At 37.5% G+C, this 26,846-nt stretch overlaps 1 protein-coding gene across 8 annotated transcripts in view; it reads left to right on the top strand.

The window, feature by feature from the left end:
• The first annotated feature begins 273 nt into the window (after window positions 1-273).
• Window positions 274-26,846, top strand: part of Csmd3 (CUB and Sushi multiple domains 3) — a 1,082,130-nt gene continuing 1,055,557 nt past the window's right edge. For 3 of the 8 annotated variants that reach the window (XM_063257641.1, XM_063257642.1, XM_063257639.1), the window contains exon 1: window positions 278-1,004. In XM_063257641.1, coding sequence (XP_063113711.1) covers window positions 827-1,004 — 178 coding nt within the window. In that variant the 5' untranslated portion in view covers window positions 278-826. Of the gene's footprint in view, window positions 1,005-26,846 lie in introns of all 8 variants that reach the window. The other 5 variants (XM_063257646.1, XM_063257644.1, XM_063257640.1 and 2 more) reach the window with 4 other exon arrangements.

Here is a 26,846-nt window from a genome sequence, read left to right as displayed (position 1 = left end):
GATTCTGACTCCCCCAGCCCTTTCCACTCCCACCCCTCCAGCACCCTGCCGGGCCGGGAGTGCGATATGTTTCCTGATTAAAGTCTAAAATCCCGGCCACGGATTTGCACCTAGGTGTCTGAATATGCAAATACACGTGTACAAGTCAGTTCCTCTCTGCGGTTTTTTTCCTTGTTTTTTTTTTTTTTTTTCCTTCTTTGCAATTAAAACAGAGGCTGATCAGCGCAAGGCGCCTGCTGAGAGGCGCCGTGACCACCGTAGGGACACCCGCCCCACAATCACGGTCCCCACGCGAGCCTCGCCGAGCCCCGTGCGCGTGCATCGCCGCCTCCCCGAGAGCCACGCACACCCGCGGGCGCAGCGCTCCCTGCGTTGGCCTCGGCGTTCGCAGGCAGCTCTGGAGAGCTCGCTACCATAATATTTCTTGGGCTGCTTTTTACAGGCAGCATTGATCTATTCGGGGAGGGAAGAAAGGAAAAAAAAAAAAAAAAAAAATCACCAAACCCCTTCATCGCGCATACTGCGGGGGGAGTTTCCCAGAGAGCCAGCGGGGCTGCAAGCAGAGGCTCACTGGTGCTCGCCGTGAGGAGGCAGGATCATCGAGGTGGGTTTTGGTGGAGGAGAAGAAAAACGCGCAGGGAAAGACCGAATCCAGAGTAGCGGAGACTTTGTGCCCCCGTTGGAGAGATGGTTGAGTCCTCGTCAAGGTTGCTGTGGTATCCCAGAAACACCATTCACTCCGAGCTGTGACCGCGCACCAACAACAGCAACAACTCCACTGCGCCGGGCTGGGCTGAGCAGCAGGAATTAGGAGCTGGCGAATAACATGCGAGGGATCCGCAAAGGGGAAAGCCCAGCACAGGCATCCGAGCCCCGGGAGCCTGGCACGCGGACATGCGCTAGATGTGGCCGCCTCGACTTCCTCCTGATGAAGAAAATGGGGACGAAAAGTGGATTTACGTTTTGGAACCTCGTCTTTTTACTGACGGTGTCCTGTGCGAAAGGTAAGGTCTCCCGAGCTGAGGGGTCCCCTCTGCTTTGGATGGAGGTGGGCTGACTTGTCGCCTGAGCGAGGCTGGCAGCTTACTTTGCAATTTGCACCGATAAAATGATCATGATAATTCTGATGAAGGAGTTGATTCACAGCTCGCTCGCTCTCTCTCTTTTTCCTCTCCCCCTCGGATAGGAAATGCATTTTGCTTGCCAGATTTGGCGTTCAATGCGGTGATTGAGCTTGTGCTCAATAAATATTCTTGCAGTATGCTCAAACGAATACGTGAGTTGATTCGTATAGCCTCTAACTAGTGGATATCCAGACAGAATTCCTCTGCAAGACTTTTCTTGGTGGCGAGGATTACCTTGGTTTCTAGTGGGATCCCTGGGGTCTGATGCTTCGGGTGGATTATTTATATTAGAAACACTGTTGTAAATGCTTGTTAACCCTTTCTGGGGACAAAGTTACGGATGTACTGGGAAGGCATCGCTTTTATATGCAGTAGGAGATGGGGGTCTTCCAAGCACTGCCACACCGATGTGGCGAAGGTCTGCATAATACTGGAATTATTTCTACGTGGGCTCCTCTGCGATGGTGACAAATGCAGGGGAGCTTTCTTGGGTCTTGTGATAAAAGGTTTGGGGGGGAAGATGAGGTGTTAAAAGGGTCTGCGATGCCACCTAAGTATATAAAGATCCACCTTTCAGGGTGCGTGAAGGAAGGGGAGAAAGTCATTAGCTGATGACCAAAGAGAACACCCTCAGCAAGTCTCGGTGTTCAGACAGGTAGAGTGTCACATGTGCAGACGACGGGAGGGTGGGTGGGATGCAAAATTTATTCCTAAGCAGGAAGCCAAGGGGCAGTCAGGATCCTGGAAGAAGAGCTGTCCTGGGAGTGGGGGTGATGGATCTCCACGTCTCTCCCACAACTTCTCCTGCGCCCTGCTGCCCATTAATTGCTCCCAGAATACTCAAGGAGCTGTTTATGACTCACGCCATCCTCTTCGAACCATCGCTCCTCCTGACAGCTCCCACAGACTGGCTGGAAGGCCCTTTCCGTGGAGCTAGTTTCAAATCCCGTGTGTCTGGGTGTTGGGGGTGCAGGGCGATTTTGGCCCAGGCGTGCCGCGGCTGTCAACACCGACCGGACGCTTCTGCCTTTGTACCAGAGCGCCCCTCGGAACCGCAACCGGCCGCGTCTCTATGAAGCAGCGTATTGTCCAGCTTGCAGCTGGCTGTCCCCCCTCGGCAGTGCATTTGCATTCCGTAGAAATGATAATTCATGTTTCAGGAGGAGGGAACTGGAGAGGTTACCTCTCCCTTTACGGTGACCAACCAACGATGGATGGATGGGTGACATGTCTGGAATTTTAATGTCCAGTCCTAAATACCAGGAAGTCGGCCCTAGTCTCTGTGGCAGCAACTGCCTTGTAATCCCCAATCTTCTCCTTCTCCTTAAAGCTGGATAGTGTGTGTGTGTGTGTGTGTGTGTGTGTGTGTGTGTGTGTGTGCGCGCGCGCGCGAGCGTGTGTGTGTGTGTGTGTGTGTGTGTGTGTGTGTGTGTGTGTGTTTTCCTGCAACCTTTGAGCTACAGCGCTCGTCCTCCGCGGCGCCCACCACACTCCCCAGTGCACGAAATGCGTCTCAGGCTGCATGCAAGGGTTTTGGTCTGGTCGTGGGCTCGACGTGCAGGGAGCCACACGCAGGCGCTTGGGAGTCGCGGCTGAGGATGAGCCTGGGCCGCCTGCTAGACGCGCGCGCTGCGTGGGGAGCTTCAGACAGCGACAACCCTGGCAAGAAGACGCGGGGACAGGCAGGGGGAGGAGGGGGGTCTCCTTCCCGTAGAGGACCGGGGTTAAGCACGAGTTCTCTCTATGATACCTGTTGAGCCCAAACACATTTTGGGGGGCAGCTGCGTGGAGAGTGAGTCTCCCAAGCTTGGCAAGCTTGCCAGCCAGGCAACCCGAGCTCCACAGTCTGCAATTACAGCCCGGCTGTCGGCGCCTACCGTAGTTTCCCAATCAAACGCGCTGCCGGAAAGGAAAGGCGCGTTCATTTTTGCTGAAAGGCCCTGACTTGGGGAATACTGCCCTCAAGCCAGAGCTCCTGCACTTTCAGCCCAGATCTCCAAGCTCCGTTGAGAGTATTTGACCGTTGGGGACATCAGGAAATTGAGGCATGGCACAGCGTGCCCTGAGGAATCAACATCTCCAGACCTTGCACACATTTGTAATGCCAGTGAAGTCGTCCACGGCGCACGCTGGTACTTGCAAGGCATCTCCTGTATTTCCTAACTTGGGAAATGGTCTACAAATCCCGAGAAACTTCCATAGGTTGAATTCTCTCAGTGGATTCACAATCACCATCACCAGACAGTGCAAATTCTGACAGTTGCTTGATGTTCTCCTTATCCTTCTATCCTTAATCTCACCCCAGTGCCAGGCTTTCCTGGACACCAGGGTGGCTGCAAAGCCTTCAGCATCCTCCTCTGTCCAGCTAGCACGCAGTTTGTTCTGGGCTTTCCAGCTTTCCATTCCACGGAAGAGTTTGGACTGGGGAGCTCTTCAGAGCCCTTTTGGGTTCTAACCCTGGCGAGGTCCACGACTCCCGGAGTGGGAGGCACACGTGGGGGCAGCCTGGGCAGGAGGATCCCACCCCTGCCCTTCTCAGCCTCCACCCCCTCACCTCTGTGCGCAGAGGCAAGGACAAAGAGGTCCAGTAGGAGGGAACGCCTCGGAGTGGACAATAAAGTGGACTTTTCCTGGAGGCCTAGATCTCGTGGTGGGGCTGGAAGGGGAGCTAATGTTCCTTGGGCATTTTCTCTTCATCGGAAATGTTAAGCAAAGGGCATCAAATTGGAGAGGGAGACGGTGGCAGGGCAAGGCAAGAGAGAGAGAGAGAGAGAGAGAGAGAGAGAGAGAGAGAGAGAGAGAGAGAATATTCTGTGATGCAGCTCTCAGTTGCAGCCTGTCTGTTTAGTTCTAACCCAGACAGAGACTGTGAATCTCCAAGTCTCCCTTAAGCGTCCCGCCCACAGCAGATCCCAGGCGATTTTCCCACCCTCATGCCGGGATCCCATGGGAGCACACGCAGCACAGAGACCCAGGACCCAAGCGCAGCCCAAGGTCTGCAGCAGGTGCCACAAGAGCAGCATCCAGTGGAACCCCAGCATGGGATGTTCCCAGGGGTTCACGCTGGTCTCCTTGGGGCCTCCAGGAGGCACAAGGCCTCTGCTCTGGGCCTTCAGGGAAGTAACACTCCTGCCACTGAGGTCTTCTGTATGAATGGGGATCAGGTCCTGTTCTGTCCCTCTTTCCTTCCAGGAAGGGTTGCCAGTGTCCATGTGGGGGTGAGGGAGAGCCACATCCCCCATGGGCCCAGCATGTTTCACCAGTCGGTGACCCAGCCTGGACATCTCAGGGACAGACACACTCACTCTCACCCTCAAGGCCATAGGCTTACTAGGCAGGTCACAAAAGGGTATCTAGTGATCCATCAGGAGGTGAGGGAACATTTCAAAGCACAAAGTAACACACACACACACACACACACACACACACACACACACACACGGCCTTCACATCATTAGCAGGGCCCTGGGGAAGCATCAGTGATGCACTCTAGGGGGTGACCTGAGTGCTTGGAGCATCATCCTCCCCCACCCCAGTCAGGACAGGTGTCAGTGCATCCCCTCCCATCTGTTTTCTTCCGGACGTTTTAATTTCTTCTAGAAAGTCAGACTGGCCTGAAATTTACATGGGCAAAATCAGGTTGAAAGTGGGAGCCTTGCTCCCCTGTGTGTGTGTGTGTGTGTGTGTGTGTGTGTGTGTGTGTGTGTGTCTGTGTGTGTATGCGTGTGTGTTCCTGGAGGATGGTAATGCATTCACATCAAGAGGCCTACAGGAGGCCCCTAGGGTAGGTGTGAGAGGACTCCTGGCTGCTTAACTGGTTAACTGCCTTAATCCCCCTGCACTCCAGGAAGACCTAGGCATGGGGACCACCACTGTCAGGATGCCCACCTCATCCTCCTCCAAGCAGAGGCAGCTCTGCTCTCCTTCAAACTTCTCTAAGACACAGAGGGAGCTGGGAAAGCTCCTTAGCAGAGTGGGGAGGAGTCAGGGCGCTGCTTCTTTCTTTCTCATGCTGGTAGCTGGGCCACAGGCTGGCAGGATAGCAGTGTGGCTGCAAAGCCTTACTTGGTCAGGACTGGAGAGCACAGAGAAATGAAGTGGATCAGTGGCCTCTGTCCGGGTGGTCCTCTCCCAGGCTTGCTGGAATGACCAGCCCAGGGCTGAAAGAGGAGCACTTAGAAGGATCTGTAGTGCACTGAGGAATAATAATGAAGCAGACAACCAAGGGAGATAGAGACCGGTTCCTTTCTCTTTTCTGGAGCCTTCGCACCTTCCAGTTGCTAAGCCAACGTAAAATGCTGCCCACAGGGTTTGAGCAGCTCCCAGAATTCTAAACTGAATGTGTTCTGCATAGACTGTGAAAGGTCCTTTTGGTGTGTGGCTCTTTGACAGTGTTCTGGCTGGGGTGAATGGCAGCAGGGGCGAGCCCTAGTGGGAAAAGAATGAGCAGAAATAATTAAGGAGCAAGTTTCAGCATCTTGAAAACCTGATGGCAACTCCCTTGAGATCCTTCAAGGAGAAAAAGGATAGAATTACTTCATAAATTAAGTACACTAGGAGTGAAGGTTTAGCTCAGTAGTTATCACTATTCATGTGTTCATGATATTAATTAGAGTCTCTGTTTCAAGGCTAGCTGAATAAGTTCTGGCTATCGATGACTTGTTCCTGAATACAAAATTTAGTGTCTGAAAAAATAGCCTATTAAAATAAAGTGCCAGAAAGTGGCATCTATCCATCCATAGCTCTAAATATAGAAAAATTATCCCAAGATCCCATAAGACAAGAACAACAATAAAAAAGGTAAGAGAGGCAGCTTAGTTAACAATGCCTTTGTACTTATGTGGGGACAAACTCTGATGTCAAAATGCTTCTTTACGATTGCACATGCAAATAAGTGAAAGAAACTAAACTTCCCTCCTGTATGCCCCAAGTATGCCTCTTCTTTTCCATGAGACGACTTTCTTCTACTTACTCCTCAGGATCTCCAGAAAAGCCTCATAATATCTAACACTTCCAATATTTTGTCCAGCTGAGGCAACAAATGTAAAGTAGTCAGGGATGTCTTTAGCAAGGTACTTACTTCTCCAGGCAGCACTGTCTGAGAAAATAAACCTCCTCATACTTTGAATTACAGGATGTTACAAATGGAGAGGTTAAGAAGAAATGTGTAAGAAACAAATAAAATGCAAGACCATTTTATCTACATATGAATTAAAACACAATTTAAGCTCTTTTCACTCCTCTCTCTCTCTCCCAATCTCTTTACTCACAATCTAAGGACAGTGTAGCTTTGTGATCAGGGAAAGTTCTCATCTGGATTTTGGATGAGGTCTGGCTGGAACAGGTAACAGAACAGACTCTATGGTTATGAAATTCACCTTTTTAAATTCAGAGTGAGGAGGAAGGTGATTCAAGATATTTTCCAGGCAGATCTATCACCCTGGCCATGAAATTTTCTCAGAATTAGGCTCCTCATAAGGCTTTTATTCTCATCAGGAATATCATTTTAACGAATGTCACTGACAAGAAAACTAATTTGTAGAATGCCTTGCAGTGCTCATCATTTCAGAGCTGATGGTCCTCTTTCTTCCCAGTAAGGCTGCAATCCTGCAGCCATCAGATCTAGCTCATGTCAGCAGGCTAAACTAATATGTCCTGCTGGTAGAGAAATCCCAAAGACTGAAACTTTCTACATATAATGCTGAGCTGTGCACAGTCTAACAACTTGAAATCTCCTCTTACATGTCTGAACTTTCCACTTCATCATATGTGTCATATACATGGATCAGATAACTTACATTAATCTACTAGTTCGTAAAAGTTAGCAGGAAATTGATTTTCAAGGTGTCTGAAACAACATAGCATTTCTAGAGTTTCCTCTAGAAACTCTGATTCCTACCTGAAGTCTATTGAATCAGACATTCTGGGAGCTAGTCACAGATATTTATGTTTTTCAGCAGTCACATAAGTCATTCTGATATACTCTATAGTTTAAGAACCATGCTAGCAAAGTGAAAAGAGTATCTAGATTCACTAGGATATGAAAGTCAAATAATGATTCAGCAATTAGACTAGCAACTCAACTTTCCTATGCTTCAGTTTCATTATCTATAAAAAAGCAGATTAGAATATCAGTGATCATACTGGGAGATACTGAGAACCATGCACATAGCCCAGTGCCCAGTGCTAGTAGCTGTCATCGATATTATTAAAATAACTTGTAATTTGAAGCCATGCACACCTTTCCGCCCTTACACCACTACCTCACCTGTTCCGTGACAGTAAATGCAAGGTGAGGCCTCTTCTCCTGTTACTTGACTTTGGCTAAGTTCCCAGGCTCTTACACATCTGAGAAATACTCAGAGAGCTTTCCACATTTATGTCTGGTTCTGGCTGTGCAAATTGGGGCAGACTTATAGCTGAAAATGTTACTCTTGCTGCTAGATTGATTCAATCTCTCAAATTCTAGTGTTGATTTCTTTTATTATTGGTTGATTAGCATACGTAAATTTGTTTGTTCCCCTTGTACAAAGTCATGGCATTCAAGAAACTGGAATGGTCCTTCAACATTCACTAGTTCACTGCCCTTATATCATATGGTACATCCATATGCCTAGAAAATAATGTGATTTTTGATAGCTTATAAAGATTATTAGCTTCAGAAATACGATTGGATTTCTGGGCACTGAAGTTGATATTCAAGTTGCTCTTATACCTCCTTAATTTTATTTCTGAGTTAGCTCAGTAGGTACCACCAGTCACAAAGTTAATATTGAAGGAAGCTAAGCAAGACTATTAGTGGTTATCTCAGATGTGATTGAAATACACAGTGAAGTTTTAAGTTAAGGAATTACTACAGAAAAATGACACTGTCTTTAAACACCCTCAAAATATTTGCACTGGCTGGGAGCACACATCATATTAGTCCTGCATGCTGAGGGGCCTGTGAAAATGAAAAAGACTTTATGGGATGTGATCAAAAATAATGTGAATGTGCCTGTTGAGTGCTATCCCACGTAAAGACAGCTCTTAGAAGCAGGAGGGTGTGCCTTCATCTACCTTAGGAAGCACCAGTGCCTGGCAGCAGAACGCTTCTGGCCCTTCCTGAAGTCAAAACAATCATAAAAGGAAAATACCTTGACCTGATTCAGGACACTAACGCAACCAGGGCAGGGTGATTAGAGACACCAAAGGGGCTTCCCAGAACTGCTTCAGAAAGCAAAACAGTGATGGGATAAGTGTACTCAACATGACAGGAATTATCTTGAGGTAGTTAACGGCCATGTGTCTTTTACTGTTGTAAATAACAATCTGTAAATAAAACAGAAGAATATACTCTTTTCATGTTTCATGAAGAGCTTTAAAGGGTTGCACTTGAAATTAAGTTATTATGTACTTCTTGTAGTATGGACAGAACTTCTTATGTAGAAGTTTTTAACTCTAAAAATCTGCTTTTAGTTTTCTTCAATGTGTTTTTTAATGTGTTTCCAATATTGACATGAGATTTATGTGTTCTTTCATGTCCATTTTCATTGGAGTAATTTCTGTTACATTTATTTATACAAGGCAATGATGTCATTCAAAACTCTACCATGAAACATTACATTTTGCAATTTTAAAACTGTAAGAACAATCTGTAGTGTTAAATGGTTATCTTCAATTTCAGCAGCATGTAAAATGTTTTACAAATCTCTTTGATAGGAAAAAGAATTTGCCAAGATATTGAATTCTATTAAGTTTGAGGATTTGCAGTGTTCCGAAAGCCATTGAAATATATAAAAAGTAATGAGTATTTTCCTTTAAAGCCAACTTCATAATGTTCAAGATTGAAAAAGTTCTTACTTTGTCTTATGCTAGCAAATTTTAAAGAAATACTTATGACATACAGATTAAAGTGATAGAGCTTTTTAACTGTGAAAATTTTAAAGTATTGTTCAATATCACTGTGAAAAGACATTTATAAATGAAAATAACCTCCAGGATGTGTATTTCTTAAATCTTAAATAATTTTGTGAAAGCTAGGGCTAATGCTATAACTTTCCAAATGCAAATTCATCTGATAGATTTGGGGATACTCAAAGGTGCTTCCTTTGTAGAGAGAATATGGGAATTATTTGTTTTAAGAAATGGTACTAGCACAACTCTTATGCATGAATCACTGTGCTAAACCCTTTATAAAAGTGTTATTTGCTTTTTAATGTTTCTCACTCATCCTCCTATCTTTACCCTCAACAAATCTTGTATGAAATAGGAGTTATGTCCTCTGTACAGACTATTAGTTCCATTTATGAATAATCTGCATTGTCCTGATTGCAGAGAGGCGTCATGGTTAGTGTTTAAGTGAAATCCGAAATGTAATAGAGCCATAATCTCATAGAATTATCAAAATGTAAGATATATAACTAAGTTCCTAATTAAACTTTTTAATTTAAGAAAATAACTGAGAATTAGAGTGTTTAATTTAGAAGAAAGCCTAAGATTAACAGTTCAGTAACGTATAACTTTTAGCTTAGTAATTTTCAACATCTTGAGCATCTCATTTTGTTCAACTTTATTCTTTTAATAAGTCTGTATAAGAAACTTAAAGATATGTTTCACTTTCAAAAGCAACAGTAAGTGAAAACCATGTGTAAGCAATACGTTAAATATGCCACTATATAACATAAAAATAATAAACCAAATGCAAAAATATTACAATTACATGAAAAATTATTCCATCTTATTTTAGTACACTTGAATAAAATTGAAAAAATTTCGTATGCAGATGAATTTATAAACTTAATATATAAAATAATTTGAGAGACACAAAATGTTTATTAACTGTAAAAACCGAGACAATAAAATCGTTCCGTTTGCTGACTAACCTTTCATTCAGTTCTGTAGAATTTTAAGTGTGACAAAGTTCTTATTACCTATCTAGTCTATTGTTCCCTGGATAGCCCAAAGAAAGGGGTAAGTACATATGAAAAAACAAATTAAATACACGCATCACAATTTTATCCAAAAATTCTGCTCTACTCCATTTAAGCTGGTTAAAAGTACTAGTGTTTCTGTACATCTTTACATGAAAGAAGAGACAGCCTGGAGAAACAAAGTGACATGCAAGCTTGAGAGTACAATCAGTCTTTAAATTCCCTGTGTAATGCTTGTCTCTTTATTGAATACTGTCTTAGCACCTCTTTAGTTCATCCTAATTGGCTGATGGGGGAGACTAAAAGTCCTAGAGAGGAGAAATCACTGTGCCTAACTCCAAATTCTCATCAGAGGCAAAGCAACACTTTCTGAAGGGTCTGTGGATGTGTGTGCTAATCTGGGTAAATGCACGCCTCATTGCACGATCTAAAGAATAACTTAAGAATTAAACCAGCGCATTTAAAAGTGCATCACAGTCTTCAATAAAAATTATACAAATTAAAGTTCACATAAATGTGCAGTACACTTCTGTGAAGGGAAAAAATGTGTTTTCACATATAATCATTGCTTTTATTCTTCCTAAAATTTACACTAAAAATTCTCAATATAAAACTAGCAATTTTCTACTTGTGCTATTTAAGCTTAATTTATGAGTATATTTTCAGAAATGTCATATTATGTTATTTTTTTTCATTGAAGACTAAGATATCTTAATATTTTGTATGTATTCTTCATAGACTGCACTTATTACATTCTATATTTTTATGAGATATTCTCATGTTAAACAGTTTTGATGTTGGATCTTACATTTTTATATACATTCTTAGATTTCTCCAGAGTTGAAAAAATTCATGGATGAAGATCACTTTGAATTTATTCCAAGTATATTGCCTACAGTTAGACATTTCACAATTTTATTTAAGTGTGAACCATGTTCTTTATTTAAAAGTCAACATTATTATTGCAGTCACATTAGAGTTTTTGAAATTTTGAATCACACATTGGCCTTTATATTTCATGATCTTGGTGAAAGAATAGAAAAACAGATTGATAGGCAAAATATCATTAAAATTCCTGTTATTCATTTATTTCCTCTCTTATAGCTAGGTGCTTCATTACACTAACCAAGTTTCACTTTGCTGTTTGGTATTATTCTAGTCCTCAAACAACTATTTCTCTAAGCATAGCTTTCAAATTTTTGTTTATACTATGGAAGTTGTCTGATTTTTATAAAATTATACAAAAATATTTTAAACTTAATTTTCTTATAAAATACCCTACGTGGATGCACAGATAATGAAGTTTATTAAGGGAGTCAGTAATTCAAAAATATAAATTAATAAAGATAATGTTAAATTTTATTTTGTTATGAGTATTTTATTATAGAGAACTGAATTAAAAGCTCTTCTGTTATTTTCCCAAAGGATAAGATTCTGTTAAAGAAACTTTAACCATAGCTAATTTGGGATTTTCAGAAGTGATTTTATTTCCAGGTTTTAAACAACATTCACATATAGAGATTGCTATTCTAAATCCATTATCAAAAATATAATTTGACTTTCCCCAAATCTTGGTAGTGAAGTTATGCAGAGCTACCTGAATGCTTTAATGTTGAACTTCATGCTGATAAAGGCTGTTTTTGCAAAATAACAGATCAAATTTAGGAGAACTGGCAAAATAAACACAGTAAAATCTCCTGGAGATGAAATGCTTTATATTGGCATAATATTGGGAAGATCTAGTATCTCCACACTCTAAGCAAGTGTCTAGAATAAATATTTACTCAGTATTTACTTACGTAGAGAATCCAGAGCTAAAAATTATTATTTTTTGGTTGATGTCTAAGAAGCTGAACAAATCCAAATATGCTGTGTAAGCAAAATTGCATCCAGGTTACTAATTTGAGTGATAACTTCCCGTTTCTAATACTTTCCAAGACATTACAGATGACAAACTCCCTTAAGTGAAGATTGCAATAGAAATACTGTCAGGCCCAAGATTGCCTGGATTGAATGCATCTATAGTAACCTTTTATGGCTTAAAAAATCTTTCATCCATAAATCCTATTAGTACTTGAGTGCTCTTTTATCTGTTAAATCTTTTAAAAGGAGGTCAAACAGAAACCCTTAAAATCAATTTTCTTCTGTAGGCCTAAAAAATCTTTAATATCTGTATTAACTTGGCAGTATCCATTAATATATTAATGGATGAATATCAGAAATGACATTTTGAACTTACATTTAAAATATTGCCCGTGGGTGAGTTCTTACAAATTAGTCATTTTTCAAACATATGAAAATCACTGCTTGTTTTCACCAGACTTCACAAATATTGTTGAAAAATCTCTGTTTTAGAAATACTTTAAACAGTATTCATATAATTCTTTGAAAAGCAAAATTCCCAAAGACCCATTAAGAAACTGGATTGCACATGTGAGGTGCAATCAATATCATCTCAGTTACCTCTATCATTTTCTATATGTAACAGTCAAATTTAATAAATGATGCCTTTTATAAGATTGGCATTAACTTTGAACTTAATTCTGTAGGATTGCTATAATTTAAAGCATTAAAAATACAGTGATCAATGTAACTTTTTTCCACGAAAGAACCCAAAGTTTATCACCTCTGAAGTCACTGACACATACTTTCTTCAACCACCATTTATCAAGGGCCACCTAATACATCAGATCCCTGCCTAGACTTTGAGAAATGAAGATCTAGCCCATAGCCTCAAAAGAAGACATTGATTTTCTTTTGAAGCAAGCTTTTTGTGAACGTAACATGAAAGCAGTCTTACTGTTATGAACTTACCTAGTCTTTCAGTAAGATTCTCTTCTTATGAATGTGTTGGTATATTTATTACCATTTTGTTTACCTGTCACACGTATTAAACTGTTTTGCATCCCATGACAGCTATGTATAACATTTACAGACGTTGAAGCTGTCCAACAAAATGCATGCATTTCCTGGCATAACCTAAATTTCTCCTGTCGCTTTAAACTAAAAAGGTTGATAGATTCCCATCTGTTCCAACAAGTGACATTAACTGGCTTAACAGGTATTAATGAAGAACCCACATACATTTCTGTAACAGTATACGTGCAATTATATAATCATTTGTCATCTGTGATATGTGCTTCTTTTCCATTTTTAAATTATTTCTCATCTCAGAACTCCTCCTCAGTTTTCTAATGCTTTCAATTTAAATTCATGACTTTGCCCCATGTCTCTTGATTCACATGAAATAAGCCCTGAGCTAACTTATTAAGGTCAAACATACAAAAGGGAATAAAGGAAATGTAAATAAAACACATTCTGTCATAGTTTTCCATTCATTAATTTGTCTCTATTTGGGGACATGTTTTGAGAATACACTCTCTCGGTAAGTCTATTTTGCTTGCTTTTTAATCCATGACTTAGGCAGTAATAGAAGGATATAGAACCTGTTAATGGAGGCAGTACCAAGATTGTACCAGGCCAGATTTGCTGTATGAGAATATACTAGAAGAATCTGTATTTATAAAATGAAAAGACAACAAATTTTATCTGATGCATTATTTTTTTCATATTCTTCTCAAATACATTACTTTGTTGATTCATAGTTTATGATATTTGTATCAACCTGCTGTCTCACAACTACCTAACCATGTCTCTTTCCATTTCATATTTCATAAAGCTCAGACTGATGACGCGATAGTAACAGTATATAAGAAATATAATTTGATGTTTATTAAAGTAACAAATATTAAAGTTTTCACTTATTTACCAGCCTCAAATGTCAGTTTTTACCATAAGAGCAAAACTGTACATTTCTACATCTTTTTTAATCTCTTTGATTAGTTTAGTGAATGAAGATGGAGATTTGAAATAAAATCGTCTTGGGTAGCCTGCATTGTTGTACTTAAATTACTGTAACTTTGGAAAGAATTTCAGAACCAATTTTGGAACTTCATGATATATGGCATTAGTTCAACTAATTTCCATATTCTACTAAGACATACGGGATAATTTTCAAGATGTGGTGACTTGGTTCCATCAACATGCCAGCACAGTTTGTAAGAGTGTTCTTTTTTGGCATAACAAAACAAAGCAGTCATTTTATATTTCCCAAGAGTATACAGAGAAAAAACCATAACCAGTATTCTGCTCTGCTGCCATCCTTCTCATTTTGTTTATTCCTTAAGTTACAACTCTTATTGCATTTCAAGAGTATTGCTAAGAGTTTACATATACCAGCGTTGTCATAACATGGACGGTTTGCCTGAAATGCAGTGACTGTCTCCACAGCTAGCTTGTTTATTGTCAGTACACAAGAGCATTGCAGGAAAGCCACCTCTAAGACATTCAGACGGGCTTTATGTAAACAAGCCAGCCACTGGTTTCCCAACAGTCTTCTTCTTCATCTCCTTCTCACTCTCAGGGCTGTGTTGCCCCTTGTCTAGTTTTTTGTGTGATTATTCCACTCACCTCTACAGGCCAGCGTCCTAGGACAGGATCTTGTTTCCTCATTATCCCAAATTATTGAGGGGGTTGAGAGGGCCTCCATAAACATGGTGTGCCTCCTAAACTGCATTCAAGTATGTAGCCTCTTTTCTATTTCAAATGTGTAAAAGGATATCAGGTTAACTTGCTTTAATTTAAATAACTAGACTATCCAAATTTGTCCAAATTGTGTCCAAATTTGGATCAAGTAATCTGTGTTCAGTCAATGCATTCTTTAAGAGTAGATAAAAGAGGTAAATGGGTTACACATACTTCAAGTACTTTTTAGATCTTGCCTTTAAATGCCGTCAACTAAATGTTATCAAAAAGTAAAAATATTGGCAGTATATGCATTCTTACTAAGTTTTAAATTTAAACCCAAATATTTGTAATTTATGAATTTTTTCTCCATGGTATGTCTCTTTCTCTAATAGTTTGTTTTTCTCCAAAGAATTTGTGAAAGCACTTCTATCAGAGAAACAGGTCATGAGGCATTTCTAATAATTATGCATCTTCATTTCTTTTCTCATTTACATAGCAAGGCAAGAAACTAATTCATTTCTTGTCACCTGCGTCACATCAATCACAGAACTGTGGAACTGAGTCTTTCATTGAAGCATCACAACCTTGAGAGATGGGTATTCTCAGCTCCTGTTAAATTGAGAAGACAAATTAGAAAGCAGAACCTGACTAGCAAGGCTAGGGATTAGTTTCTTTCTCTCTGCCTCTCTGTCTCTCTGTCTCTGTCTCTGTTCTGTCTCTGTCTCTCTCTGTCTCTCTGTCTCTCTGTCTCTGTCTCTCTCTCTCTCTCTCTCTCTCTATATATATATATATATATATATATATATATGTGTGTGTGTGTGTGTGTGTGTGTATAATATATAGAGAGACTATATATATAATATATATAAATTGAAAAGAGACTAGGTGTTCTCTCTCTGTCTCTCTCTCTATATATAATATTGCACACATTGAAAGCACAACACAAAGCAGTGGAACGCATATAGATATTTCAAAAGGTTTATTTAGTGAAGCAAGTTAATGAATCCACTATCAGTTTTAAACCAGCCCTGCCCAAATCAAAAACCCTTGCATCTATCATCATACAAACAAGATTTCATGGACTTGGAAGGAAAGGATGATAATGCAGAGGAAAGGATTTCTTGATTCTTTGACATGTTTGGGTATTTCTGACCCTGGAGTAAGTAATTCTGAGCATTGAACACTTTATTCTACATTTACAATATGAAACGCAGGAAGCAGAAATGGAAATCAGAGGTTGTGATTGAGAAAGGTCAGACAGCTAGGCCGCATGTTAGTGTGTAAACACTCTTTGCAGAACCTGTATGAAGTAGGAATTGGCTGAGAAAATGAAAATAGAAATACATATTGTGAAACAATTAGCTGCTGTAATATTGTAGGGATCGTGTTTCATACTGCTCCAAATCTCGGCTTTTCCTCTTTACAAAGTAACAGTGGTTGAACCGGAACCATGATTTTGATGTAGGTAGAAATTTAAGTTCTTGATTGTTTTTTATTTTATATGTTCCAGGTTTCATGGAAGACTTTTATTTCTTAGAAATATAAAAGAGAGGAATTTTTCCTCTTTAACTAATGATTGTTACTGAATTTGAGGAACTAACTCAAAAACTTTCAAAACAGCCAGTGTATTCTCTGGATCCTTATAGTATCTTCTAAGCAGAAAAAGTACTTAATAAGTACTCAGCGAATTGCACTGGATTGTAGTTCACTGAATTCATTAATTTAGTTTAGGTCAAATCTGTGCTTTTAGAAAAATCTATTTTTATTAAGCAATTTTCTGTTGTTCAAATATTTATAATACCATCATTGGTAGATATTGATATGCATTTGGATATGCAATGTGTTCAAGGAAATAAAATGTGCAAGAATGTCGTATATTTATCAAGTATGTGCAAGTATGAATCTCTTTTTACCCAGTTAGTTTTACATAAAATGAACTGTATTAAAGTTCCTTAAGTAAAAACATTATATCTTTATTCTCATTCCAGTAAGAACTTCTGCAAAATTGTTTAGCCCTGATAAATTACCTATCAGATCAGAAAAAATATTTTCCTGAGCCATTTCAAAACACATTTGCAATTAATACTTGTTATATCACAGAGAAAATTAGGTTGAAAATATTTATAATGATTATTTCGAATCTATAATCTGGTAGGAAAGATCATGGGTCTTAACCTTAGCTATACCCTCACTAGGCTTACCTGGAGCATTAATAACTTCCCTTGAATTGGACTATCTGGTCAATCATTATAAGAAAGCCTTTGTGATCTGAACTATACGTTGCCACTAACAATAACTATGACAAAAATAGTAACCACTTTGCAATTTATTTTAAAATACCTAAATACACTTACTTCAATTAATTCAACAATATATTAAAATAGTAAAAGTGAACATATTTTTTGTATGTTTAATGAGTCAATTCAGGTCTTAAATGTCCTTTTGTTTGTATTTAAATGACATGCAATCGGAACTAAACCTTGATGTCATTCTACAAAGTGAGTAATCACAACTTAAACCAAAATTGTTTTATAAATCATGACTAGCTATATATTTTGGCTTATGTACATATTCTTTCCAATGAAAATATGATGAAATGCTCAGCACAGGATTTAAGAGGTTCAATTAAAGATAAATACTACACTTCATAGTTTATTCTAGTGAATTTATGTGCCTAACTGTATTTATTTTTCCTGCATTTTCCCTGTTACAGTCTTGAGGTACGTTAGTCAACTGAACTGTGTAGTGGCCAGTTTGGCAACACTGAGAGAAATTCTTCTTCATCCTCATGTGTATGTGATTGTGTTCTAATTGCCACAACTTGATTCAGTTTTAACTCAAGACCCATTAATAAGCAGTTATTTATTTTTGGTATTAGAAATTTGAAGGACAAATACCATGATCTTTTAAAATATATTTTTCATATTTTGGTTTCTTTAAAATCATATTTTGTGTCAGTTTAGACATTTTAGTGTGTATTCATTCCCATCAATAATATTTCTCAAATGATTTATTAAATTTCATCTATCACAGCATAATTTAAATTTCAGACATGATTTTTATGCCATTTCCTTTTATTTTGAACAAATTCATAGTTAAAGAAACTTATTAGTATTTTTTCAAGGAATAAAGTTGTTATTATAAATATCAGCAGTTTTTCTATGCAGGGGATATTGCTTAATGGTGCAGCACTCTCCTGGTAAGCACAGGACCTGAGTTCGATTCCTGGTATCCTCCCAAAACAGGATACAATTTTTTAAACTTTATTTTTATTTAGTTTTATTACTTTCATCTTGTTTGGTTTTCTGAATTGAAAACTTTTAGGGACAGATATTCTATTGTGTTTCTACCTTTCTGCTTTAGTATGGCATGTATATAATTTTTATATGCATTCATTTGAAAAAATACAACTTGATGGTTTAAAAATTATTAATTATTTTAAATTTTGGTGATGAATCCCATTTTGCCAGTACCTATAAAATTTATTTTATTTTATAAATTTTTTTTCTATTTGTAAGTTAAAAACATTCTATGAAGTTTGCTTTTAACAGTTGTAGCAAGGCTTTCTATTTACTAAGTTTCTCTCTCTTACCAAGTCCTAAGCAGTTGAAAACTTTTATTTAAAGCCTAGATCAACTTTAATATTGCCTTTTTCATTCATAACTTTCTATTTTTTCTACTTTATATTTGTAGTATATGAAATTCCCAATTTGTACTATATTCTTACTCACTTTTCTTCTGATTAGTTCCTATAGTATTTTCTAAAGTTACCAAAAGTAAAGAAATGTAAATTTTAAGTTTTGCTGAGATTTTTATGATGTTTTCACCTTTAAGAACATTTACTGAGCACTTGTTTTTAAGTCTACGATTAAAACTGGGATAGAAAATGTTGAATTAGGATCCATCATGCTTTCTAATGGATAACAAAAGTTAATGAACATATAACCTAGGACACTTTATTACACAGTATGGTAAGGGGACATGAATCACTGTGGTAGTGAGAAGGCAGGATGATGAACCTGACTGAGAATGAAGAAGTAATTTTAGGAACTATCCATGGTTTAAACAGTGTGCTGTTGTTTCCCTTGCGGGCGATGGAGAGCATTCCGCTGAGGGCTCCCCAGAGCCAAGGATCTTAAGGAGCGCCATCTTGGTATGCAGCTGTGTGTCAGTTCGCCTCACCACCAAGCAGAGCTCTCCAGGGAGAGTAGCTCCTTAACAAATCACAAAATGATGTTGCTAGAAATATGTGTTACGCTTCTGCAGTAAATTAAAAATCTATAAACTATTGACTTTCTGCATAAAATACAGTTAAGCTTACAATAAATATTATTTATAAATATATAGGCCTCTATGTGCCCCTGTTCACTTTTTAATGTAGGAAAATTTAATTTATCCCCACCCAACACACTGTTTATCAAGCCACCTTGAAATCTCAAGCCTATAGGGAAGCTTCGGCTCTACTGGGATTCACTGTAATTCTGGACTCTGGTTCTGAGTCAAGCTTCTCTGAATAAATGAGGCCCCTGTTGGGAAATTTTAAATATATTTACCACAAAGATTTCACTAAAATGGTCTCTATTTTTCTTTGACTAAAGATGCTTTGTAATCTTCCTTTTGTTTGTCCAATATTGTTTTGGAAGTCAATTTAAAATTGATGACTTTTTGATCTCCAGAGGAACCTGCTACCTATATATGACTTTAACCACTAAGTAGGTGGCATCATTGCACGCTACTTACTATGTTGTCTATTGTTGATTCACTGGCTTTTATTTTAATTTTTATTTTGTTAATGGGGGATCCAATGACATATGAAAATTATTAAAACCATTTCTCATTTTGCAATTTGATTTTATAAGCATGTGCTGAGGCACTTTAAGGCATATAGTAAGCAACAAGCTTGCATATTTAATACTTTATACTGGTTTATAGTTGCCTTTTCACATTAGTCTTATTCAGAGTACTAAAGATATTAGTTAGATCGTATTTCTTAACCTGACTCATTTTAGCTGTCGTGTAAACAATGAGCAGTTTCCAAGTGAATGCTTTAAAACAATCCAATCAGGTAGCTGAAAGTGTTTAGATGTTCTGTGTAGATTTTGCACTGCACTGGCTCTGTTTTGACTTACTTCTTGGTTAAGTGGGAAGGAAACAAAAAGTGATGGAAGTGGTACATTTCAGCAAATGGATTCTACTCTTGTTGCTTCCCGAGTACAGGGAATGTCAAGATTCTAAAACCAGTCCGCAGTGTGTGGGTGGATGTAACAGGTGAGTGATTATTTGCAAGGATAACACAGTTTATAGAAATGGAATTATAATACTTTTCCGCAGCATGAATGGATCTGACATTTCGCTTCAGAGATACAATAATTTCCAATGCCAAGTTTTCAACTTTAAAAATTTAATAGATTGCATAAGATTGCTTAGTGAAAACAACTGTTACATTTTAATGTTGTTGGCAAGAAAAATACAATAGCTGTAAAAATTACGATATATAGGTAGCAACATTTTGTGCTCTTACTGGCTGAGCATCAACAGTAACATAGTGAAGAAGAGATTTTCACATAGCAGTGTTTGCATTCATTTTTTCCATTTAAAAATGTTATAAAATGGGCTGGGAATTTAGCTTCGTGATGTAAGTGCCTGCCTGGCAAGCTCAAGGTCATGAGTTTGATCCCCAGTACAAAAAACCAGTGTCATAAATATATTTAAAACATGTATAACTAAAATATTATAAAATATATCACAATTTAGCATTTCCTGAAAAGTGTGATATGATATATTTAAATCATAAAACTTGGAGTAGTTTGATGACTGTGTATCACAGTGTTCTAATACACAAACACTACTAAAAATGCAGTAAAAGCAAAAATTATATAATCAAGATCTCTGCAGTGCTTTTTAAAATTTTTGTTTTATGAAATGATGAAGCAGATAGGTGCTATTCAAGGATACCTGTGTACACTGAGGAATTTAATGGACCCATAAACATATAACAGCTAATGTACTTCAATGTCAGTAATACATAGCTTTGAAATCTAAAACTTCTTTTGTTACCTGGGAGCTTAAATAGAAGATTATGAATGATTTGTTCATAGAAACATCGGTGGCATATGACAATTCTAATCCAAAATGAAAAGCATATTATATAATGAGTTTTGCATCATTTTGATGATTACAATTTTCAAAACTATACATTTTTATTTTTTAATTAATGTGTTTGCAATACATCATAATCAAAATTATGTATTTATAAAATTATGTAGGTATGTTAGACTTCCAATGTGCCCATACCGTAAGGTCAAAATATTATTTTTGGAAACCAATATCAACCACAATGAAATATTTACTATCACTAGACCATTTTAAAACCCATTCATTTATTTGAACAGCAGTGGAAAACCTGATTTCAAATGATTTAAAACGCTCCACTCATAATTTTCGAAGGTTTTATTTGTCAGAAAAGAAAAACATTCTTTTAGAGTTCCCCACAACCTTCTAGCTGGGTGACCCTTAAGTGTTGGGGGTCACCTGACAGCCACCCTGCTTTCCCTCCTCTGGGCCTCAGGACCCTGCTCACTGGGAAGGACCAAACTGTTGTCTTCATTTGAGTATTTTAAACTCCTCATACATAGTTAAAGCATTAACTACAAAAAGTTACTCTTGATTTCTGTCCACATGGATCCAAAACACCGAGTCTATTTTCACTATTACACACTTTCATTATGCTGCTGTTTGTTCAATCCAAAAAACAGAGGTTCGATCTGTCTCTGCCTCCCCGTTCTCTCTCTCTCTCTCTCTCTCTCTCTCTCTCTCTCTCTCCCTCCCTCTCTGTCTCCTCTTACCACTAAATGTGGTACAATAAAAAGTATGAAAGCTACCTTTGAGTTTCAGTTGTTTAGGATGAATGTAAAATAGTAAAATAGTAGAAACAAGACAAAGTTATTTTACTCTACATTGCAAACATTTCATAATTTTTATGTATAGTAAATAGAAAAATATTGAGTTATTTTACTTTCTTTTTATTTCAACATAATTTTATTAAGATGTATTATTTTCAAATTTTTATAGGACTCATTATAGTCGATAAATATGTAGAAAGTACAATAATCAAATCAGGTAATAAAGGTTCTGTGTCTTCAAACATTAATTACTTTTATGTATTGAGAATTCTAACCTCCTCTTTTTCAGACATTTATCAGTGTATTCTAGTGTACTATAACCAGTAGTTACCATGTTGCATTACAGAAAACCATAACTATCTTCTATGAAGTAGAGATATAGTATTATATTGATGCATGCATATGATTTTTATAGTAGTACAACTCATAACAGCCACATTTTGGAAGCAACCTATTTGTCCATCAGCAGAGGAATGGTATTTATACACAAGGGCATACTATTCTTCCATAAAGAAAGAGAAACTTGATTCATTTGTCAAATGGATACAACTTGTGTCTCTAATGTTAAATGAAATAAATCAGACAACTTTAAATAACACATGGCTTCTCTTATATAATAAATCCAAAGTATAAATAAAGTGCAAAATAAAAGACGATAGGAATTTGGGAGATAGATCTTTCTCTAAAGGGAATGGCATCGAGGGATGGAACATGGAGGGAAAATTGTTGAAAAGCAATTAAAATGTGCTCTGTACTTGTACCCCTCCACACAAGGAATAGAAACATACTAACCAGTAACAAAATACTTTAAATAAAGATTATATTTTGTAACTTCGGATATAAAAATGTATTTATTAAGCATTTGTAAGGATTATTTCATGAGCATTTTGATATCATAAATTTACAGTTGAAAAAAGTTATACAGATCAATTATTTCATAGATAGTTTTAAAATTCCAAGAACTGAATCACTTTAATGTTATCTTTCACATAAAAATATTTTTGTATGAATTTTTTTTAAAAGTATTTATTTATTTATTTATTTTGGTACTAGGGATCTAAATCAGGACCTTGCATTTGTGGGGCAGGTGCTTTGCCACTGAGCTAAATCTCCAACTTGTTTATCAATTTTAAAGAATTGATTTGATTTTAAGGTCAACATATACTAGTTTCATGATTAATTAGGCCCCATATGTAGGTTCTTTAATTTTCTTGTTTCCCCAGTTTTATTAATTTTATGCTGAAATTGTATTATGAAAGCAATTCAAAATTATCCATATCAGAATGCAGTCACCTTCTTATTACAGATTTTACAGCCAATTGACTTACTACTAACCACCATAGAAATACGAGTTTGTGTTCATTTCAAAATATATAAAATCATCATTATTCCTTTGTGCAATCCACTCATTTTCAATATGAACTTTTATATCTTCCTGGTACATTAGCAAATTAGCTTAACCTTTAATTGAGATTTAAAATTTCTTTCATGTAAATTGCTATGGCATCAGTAAGAAAACCTAAATCACACTGCTGAATGTCATCTTTGATTACCGAATGTTTGGCAAGCTGCATTCTTTTTGTTTCAAGAGAATTTTAAATTGGAAGTAACACAATGGTAAATATTTGTAAAATCGATCCACTACACAACTAACAAACGTTGGCAAAACCCACAGACCCTGGAATTCACAGTCTTCTTTTTCTTTTAGAAGTTTCATAAACTATTTTCTTCTTATGATTATGCTACAACTGTTCTTGCTTGAAATCCTTTAACTTAATTTTTAATGTGCAAAACTATTCCCTGTGAGCTCGGATGTTAAGGGTTCTTACCACCAAATAGCATCACTTTGCAGTATCAGAATTTGATCATTTTATGATGCATATAGTCTATAATTCTATGTCTGAATGAAAACTACATGTGACTTTATCTGTCGGATTAAAAAGCAAAATACTTTAAAAGCAAATCTTAGGGTCTAAAAATGACTGGATCTATGGAATCCATATGATCATTCACTACAATATATCCAATTATCATACAGAAAATAAGCTACAAAAACCTTTAGCAGTCTGGTAGAACCTCTTCATTTTACAGAGGAGGCAATTGAGATCTAAAGAGTTAAATAATAGAGGTTAGGTGGCCTGTTCTTTGATCCGTATTACTCTTCAATACATCTGATGTAAACAATATAAAAAGGATAGAGTGACCAGTATAGAATGATGGACACTATCCATTTCACAGAGAAATGTAGATGCAGACATGGTGCAGGAGACAGAGGAATAACAACTGATGCACTGTGGGAAAGGCACTTGATTTCAGACAGGAGGGGCAGATGTACAGTCATTAAAGAGCAAAGGACACAAAGGATTAAAAAGCACTGGACGTGGCCATTGATGAGTAATATTTTAACGAGCTGTCTTGATGAAAGAGTTGAAGCAGAACACAATGTGCAAGGATTTAAGGTCACAATACATGATGAGAATAGCCAGGCATGATTTTCCTGCTGAGCCTCTGAAATAGGGGAGGGGAATAGGGCAGCATTCGCTGGAGCCCTAGTGGTGGGACATACCTTCAACATGCATTACTGACTACAAAACAAAGAACACAAAGAACCAGATATAAAAACAAACCTGCACGTAGCAGAGTCTGCATCTGCTTGTCTAAAAGAACTAACTTACCTACAATGCATAGGATATGGAGAACAGGTGAGCGTCTATGCTAACAGACAAAGGCGACAAGTACATAAAGAAATACTTGATGATGTATAGGTGAAATGGTATAATAGCTCAGATAGAAGTGCTGAGTGTACTTGACTCTACTTGCAAGTCTCATGATGTGATTCTTCAGTGCCCATGTGTGACCAAGTGTCTCTGAGAACAAAATGCTGCCAAGGTTAAAGCTCACAAAGGAATGCCAGTCTATTAATTTCTATGCAGAAATAAGAATTTCACAAAGACCGAGGAGTGTGGCTCCCTCTGTGATCATTCATTGACTAAAATATGCACATTTCAGTTTTTATGATCTGCCACGAGCTGTGTTACAAATGAACACCCTTTGCTGCCCAAGGTCTTCTTTGTGGAGTTTCCAACCTCTCTCTTCACATGTGAATAGAGATTTTGCCATACTGACAATGCATAGGAAGGAACCAATTTAGGCTAAGAAGTAAAACAGGTCGTTTTGGGGGTGTCTTCAGAAATAAAGTAGTCTTGGATCTAGAAAAAGACACGTTTATTACAAAGTGCCCTGTATTGTATGGAAGAGCAGGCACTGTGTCCATGCTTTGTGTGTGTGTGTGTGTGTGTGTGTGTGTGTGTGTGTGTGTGTGTGTGCGTGTGTGTTCCTGCTCTGTTCTTTCTGTCTTGGCCAATATATTTATTTTCTGCTTAAGCCAGTCAATGGCCTCGTTCATGGAAAGACTGCAGCGTGCTGTCCACACATTCATAACGACATCTACTTTGCTTCCCTGAAAGAAACTATTGTCTCTGCTTCTACTTTTGCTTGCAGTTAACCCTGTTGAGTCAACCAAGCACGTTCTTTCATTTAATGCTGGAAATTTTATTTAATTTTTAAGTTCATGAGGAAGACCTTGACTGCCCTTAGCGAAAACTATTCCAATTTTGAGGACTGTTTTGATTTATTTGTACTTGACTGTAACAGTGACATTATCACTGTAATGCAAGTAAACCACGAGGGTAATTTTCACACGAGTTTTTAATCTTACATTTTAGAATGGAGTAACTATCAATGACAGCTGCTTCCTATGCACAGTATTGATAAACAGAATTAAAAACTACCGAGTTGAAAAGCCCAGGTCTTTACTCCATGAACAAGGTTCTACAACATTTCTGAAGACAGGTGCTTAATGTTGTTTCAATTTTCTTTTAATTTGCAGTATTTTTGAAATGCTTTAAAATGCTTTCCATATGGTATGAGATGTTTTTAAAAATATTTTTTATTTTAAAACAAAAAAATAAAAATGATGATATAGTATGTCAAAATAAAATAATGGGAGGTTAACAATGGTTAATATATTGTGTGTTGTTATCTTCAATGTACTTGCTCAGATTACAAATACAGGCATAAAAATAGTCAAAAAAAGTACAGACGGTTCTTTTTGATGAGCTAATAGAGATTAGTAGTACAATTATCTGTTTTCTCCCTGATTTATTTTCTCTTTTACCCAATCCTAGGTGTTCATTGAGAGATTTTTTTTTTTTTTAAGGAAACTTCAAACTTCAAGGTAGAAGTTCCTAGGAAGATTTCACAGAACTACTTAGACTAGACACACCTGTCCATGAAAAAAAGAGTGCAATTATTTAAAAATTACTTTTATATTACTTTTCTTCTAAGCTAGTTAGCAATGTGTACTCAACTGTTAGTCACAGACTCACTTATAATTAAATAAGCATCAACCGTGTATATTGTTTGTGTCATTAAAAGCTGTTTAGTATGTGGTTCCAATGTGCTGAAATCCGCTGGTACCAGCTCTAGAGTGGATTTTGACATTGACACTTCTAAGATAGAAATGTTGCCCTAGAAGCAAATAAGGACTTCTTTTCCTGTGTATGTGTGTGTGTGTGTGTGTGTGTGTGTGTGTGTGTGTGTGTGTGTGTGTGTGTTTCTATTTTCCGTCTTGCCTCACTGGCTCCCTTCCTACTCATCTTTTCTTCTTCCTCTCTCCCACCATCCTTCATTTCCTTCCTCTTTTATTCCTTTCTTCCTTCCTTCAACCTTTCTCCCTTCCCTCCTTCCTTCCTCTCTCTCTTTATTCTATCTTGACAGCTGCTGTCTGATCACCATCTATGCCTTGTACGTCACCATACCACATATTAATAGTCTTTTTCACTCATAATTGTCACCTATGAGACAAATGTATACAATATATGACCAAGTTTAAAACATTCAATATTAAAGTCATCATCAAAGCACCTCTTAGATGTAGTTCCTTGAAATCTACACTGATAATGAAAATTTGATCTGTTTTCACAATACAAATGCAACCAAAATGTATGTAATCTTCATCCTGGAAACTGTAAATTACCTGAAGTAAGTTATAATTCTAATGTTATAAGGTTGTCATTCATTTTTACTCATTAATATTTTAGTGATGTATAGTCCAAAAGATATACACATATATTTTATATATAGGATATATATGGGATTTATTAATTATATAGTAATTATTAATTCATATATATCTTATATGTAGCATATATAGGATATATATATATATTTAGGATTTATTAATTCATGTTCACTGAACTTTGTAGTGAGCAAAATTCATATATTCAATGTTCATATATTCAAAATTGCTTGTATTTTGTTTTTTTTTTTAATTTTTTTTTGTCTTTTTCATTTTTATCGGTACCAGGGATCGAACTCAC

This window comes from Cavia porcellus, unplaced genomic scaffold (genome assembly GCF_034190915.1).
Source record: "Cavia porcellus strain 051 isolate PalLab524CR breed Dunkin Hartley unplaced genomic scaffold, mCavPor4.1 scaffold_10, whole genome shotgun sequence".
NCBI lineage: Eukaryota > Metazoa > Chordata > Mammalia > Rodentia > Caviidae > Cavia > Cavia porcellus.
The sequence above is the reverse complement of the archived record's forward strand: the minus strand, read 5'-3'. Positions and strand labels throughout refer to the sequence as shown.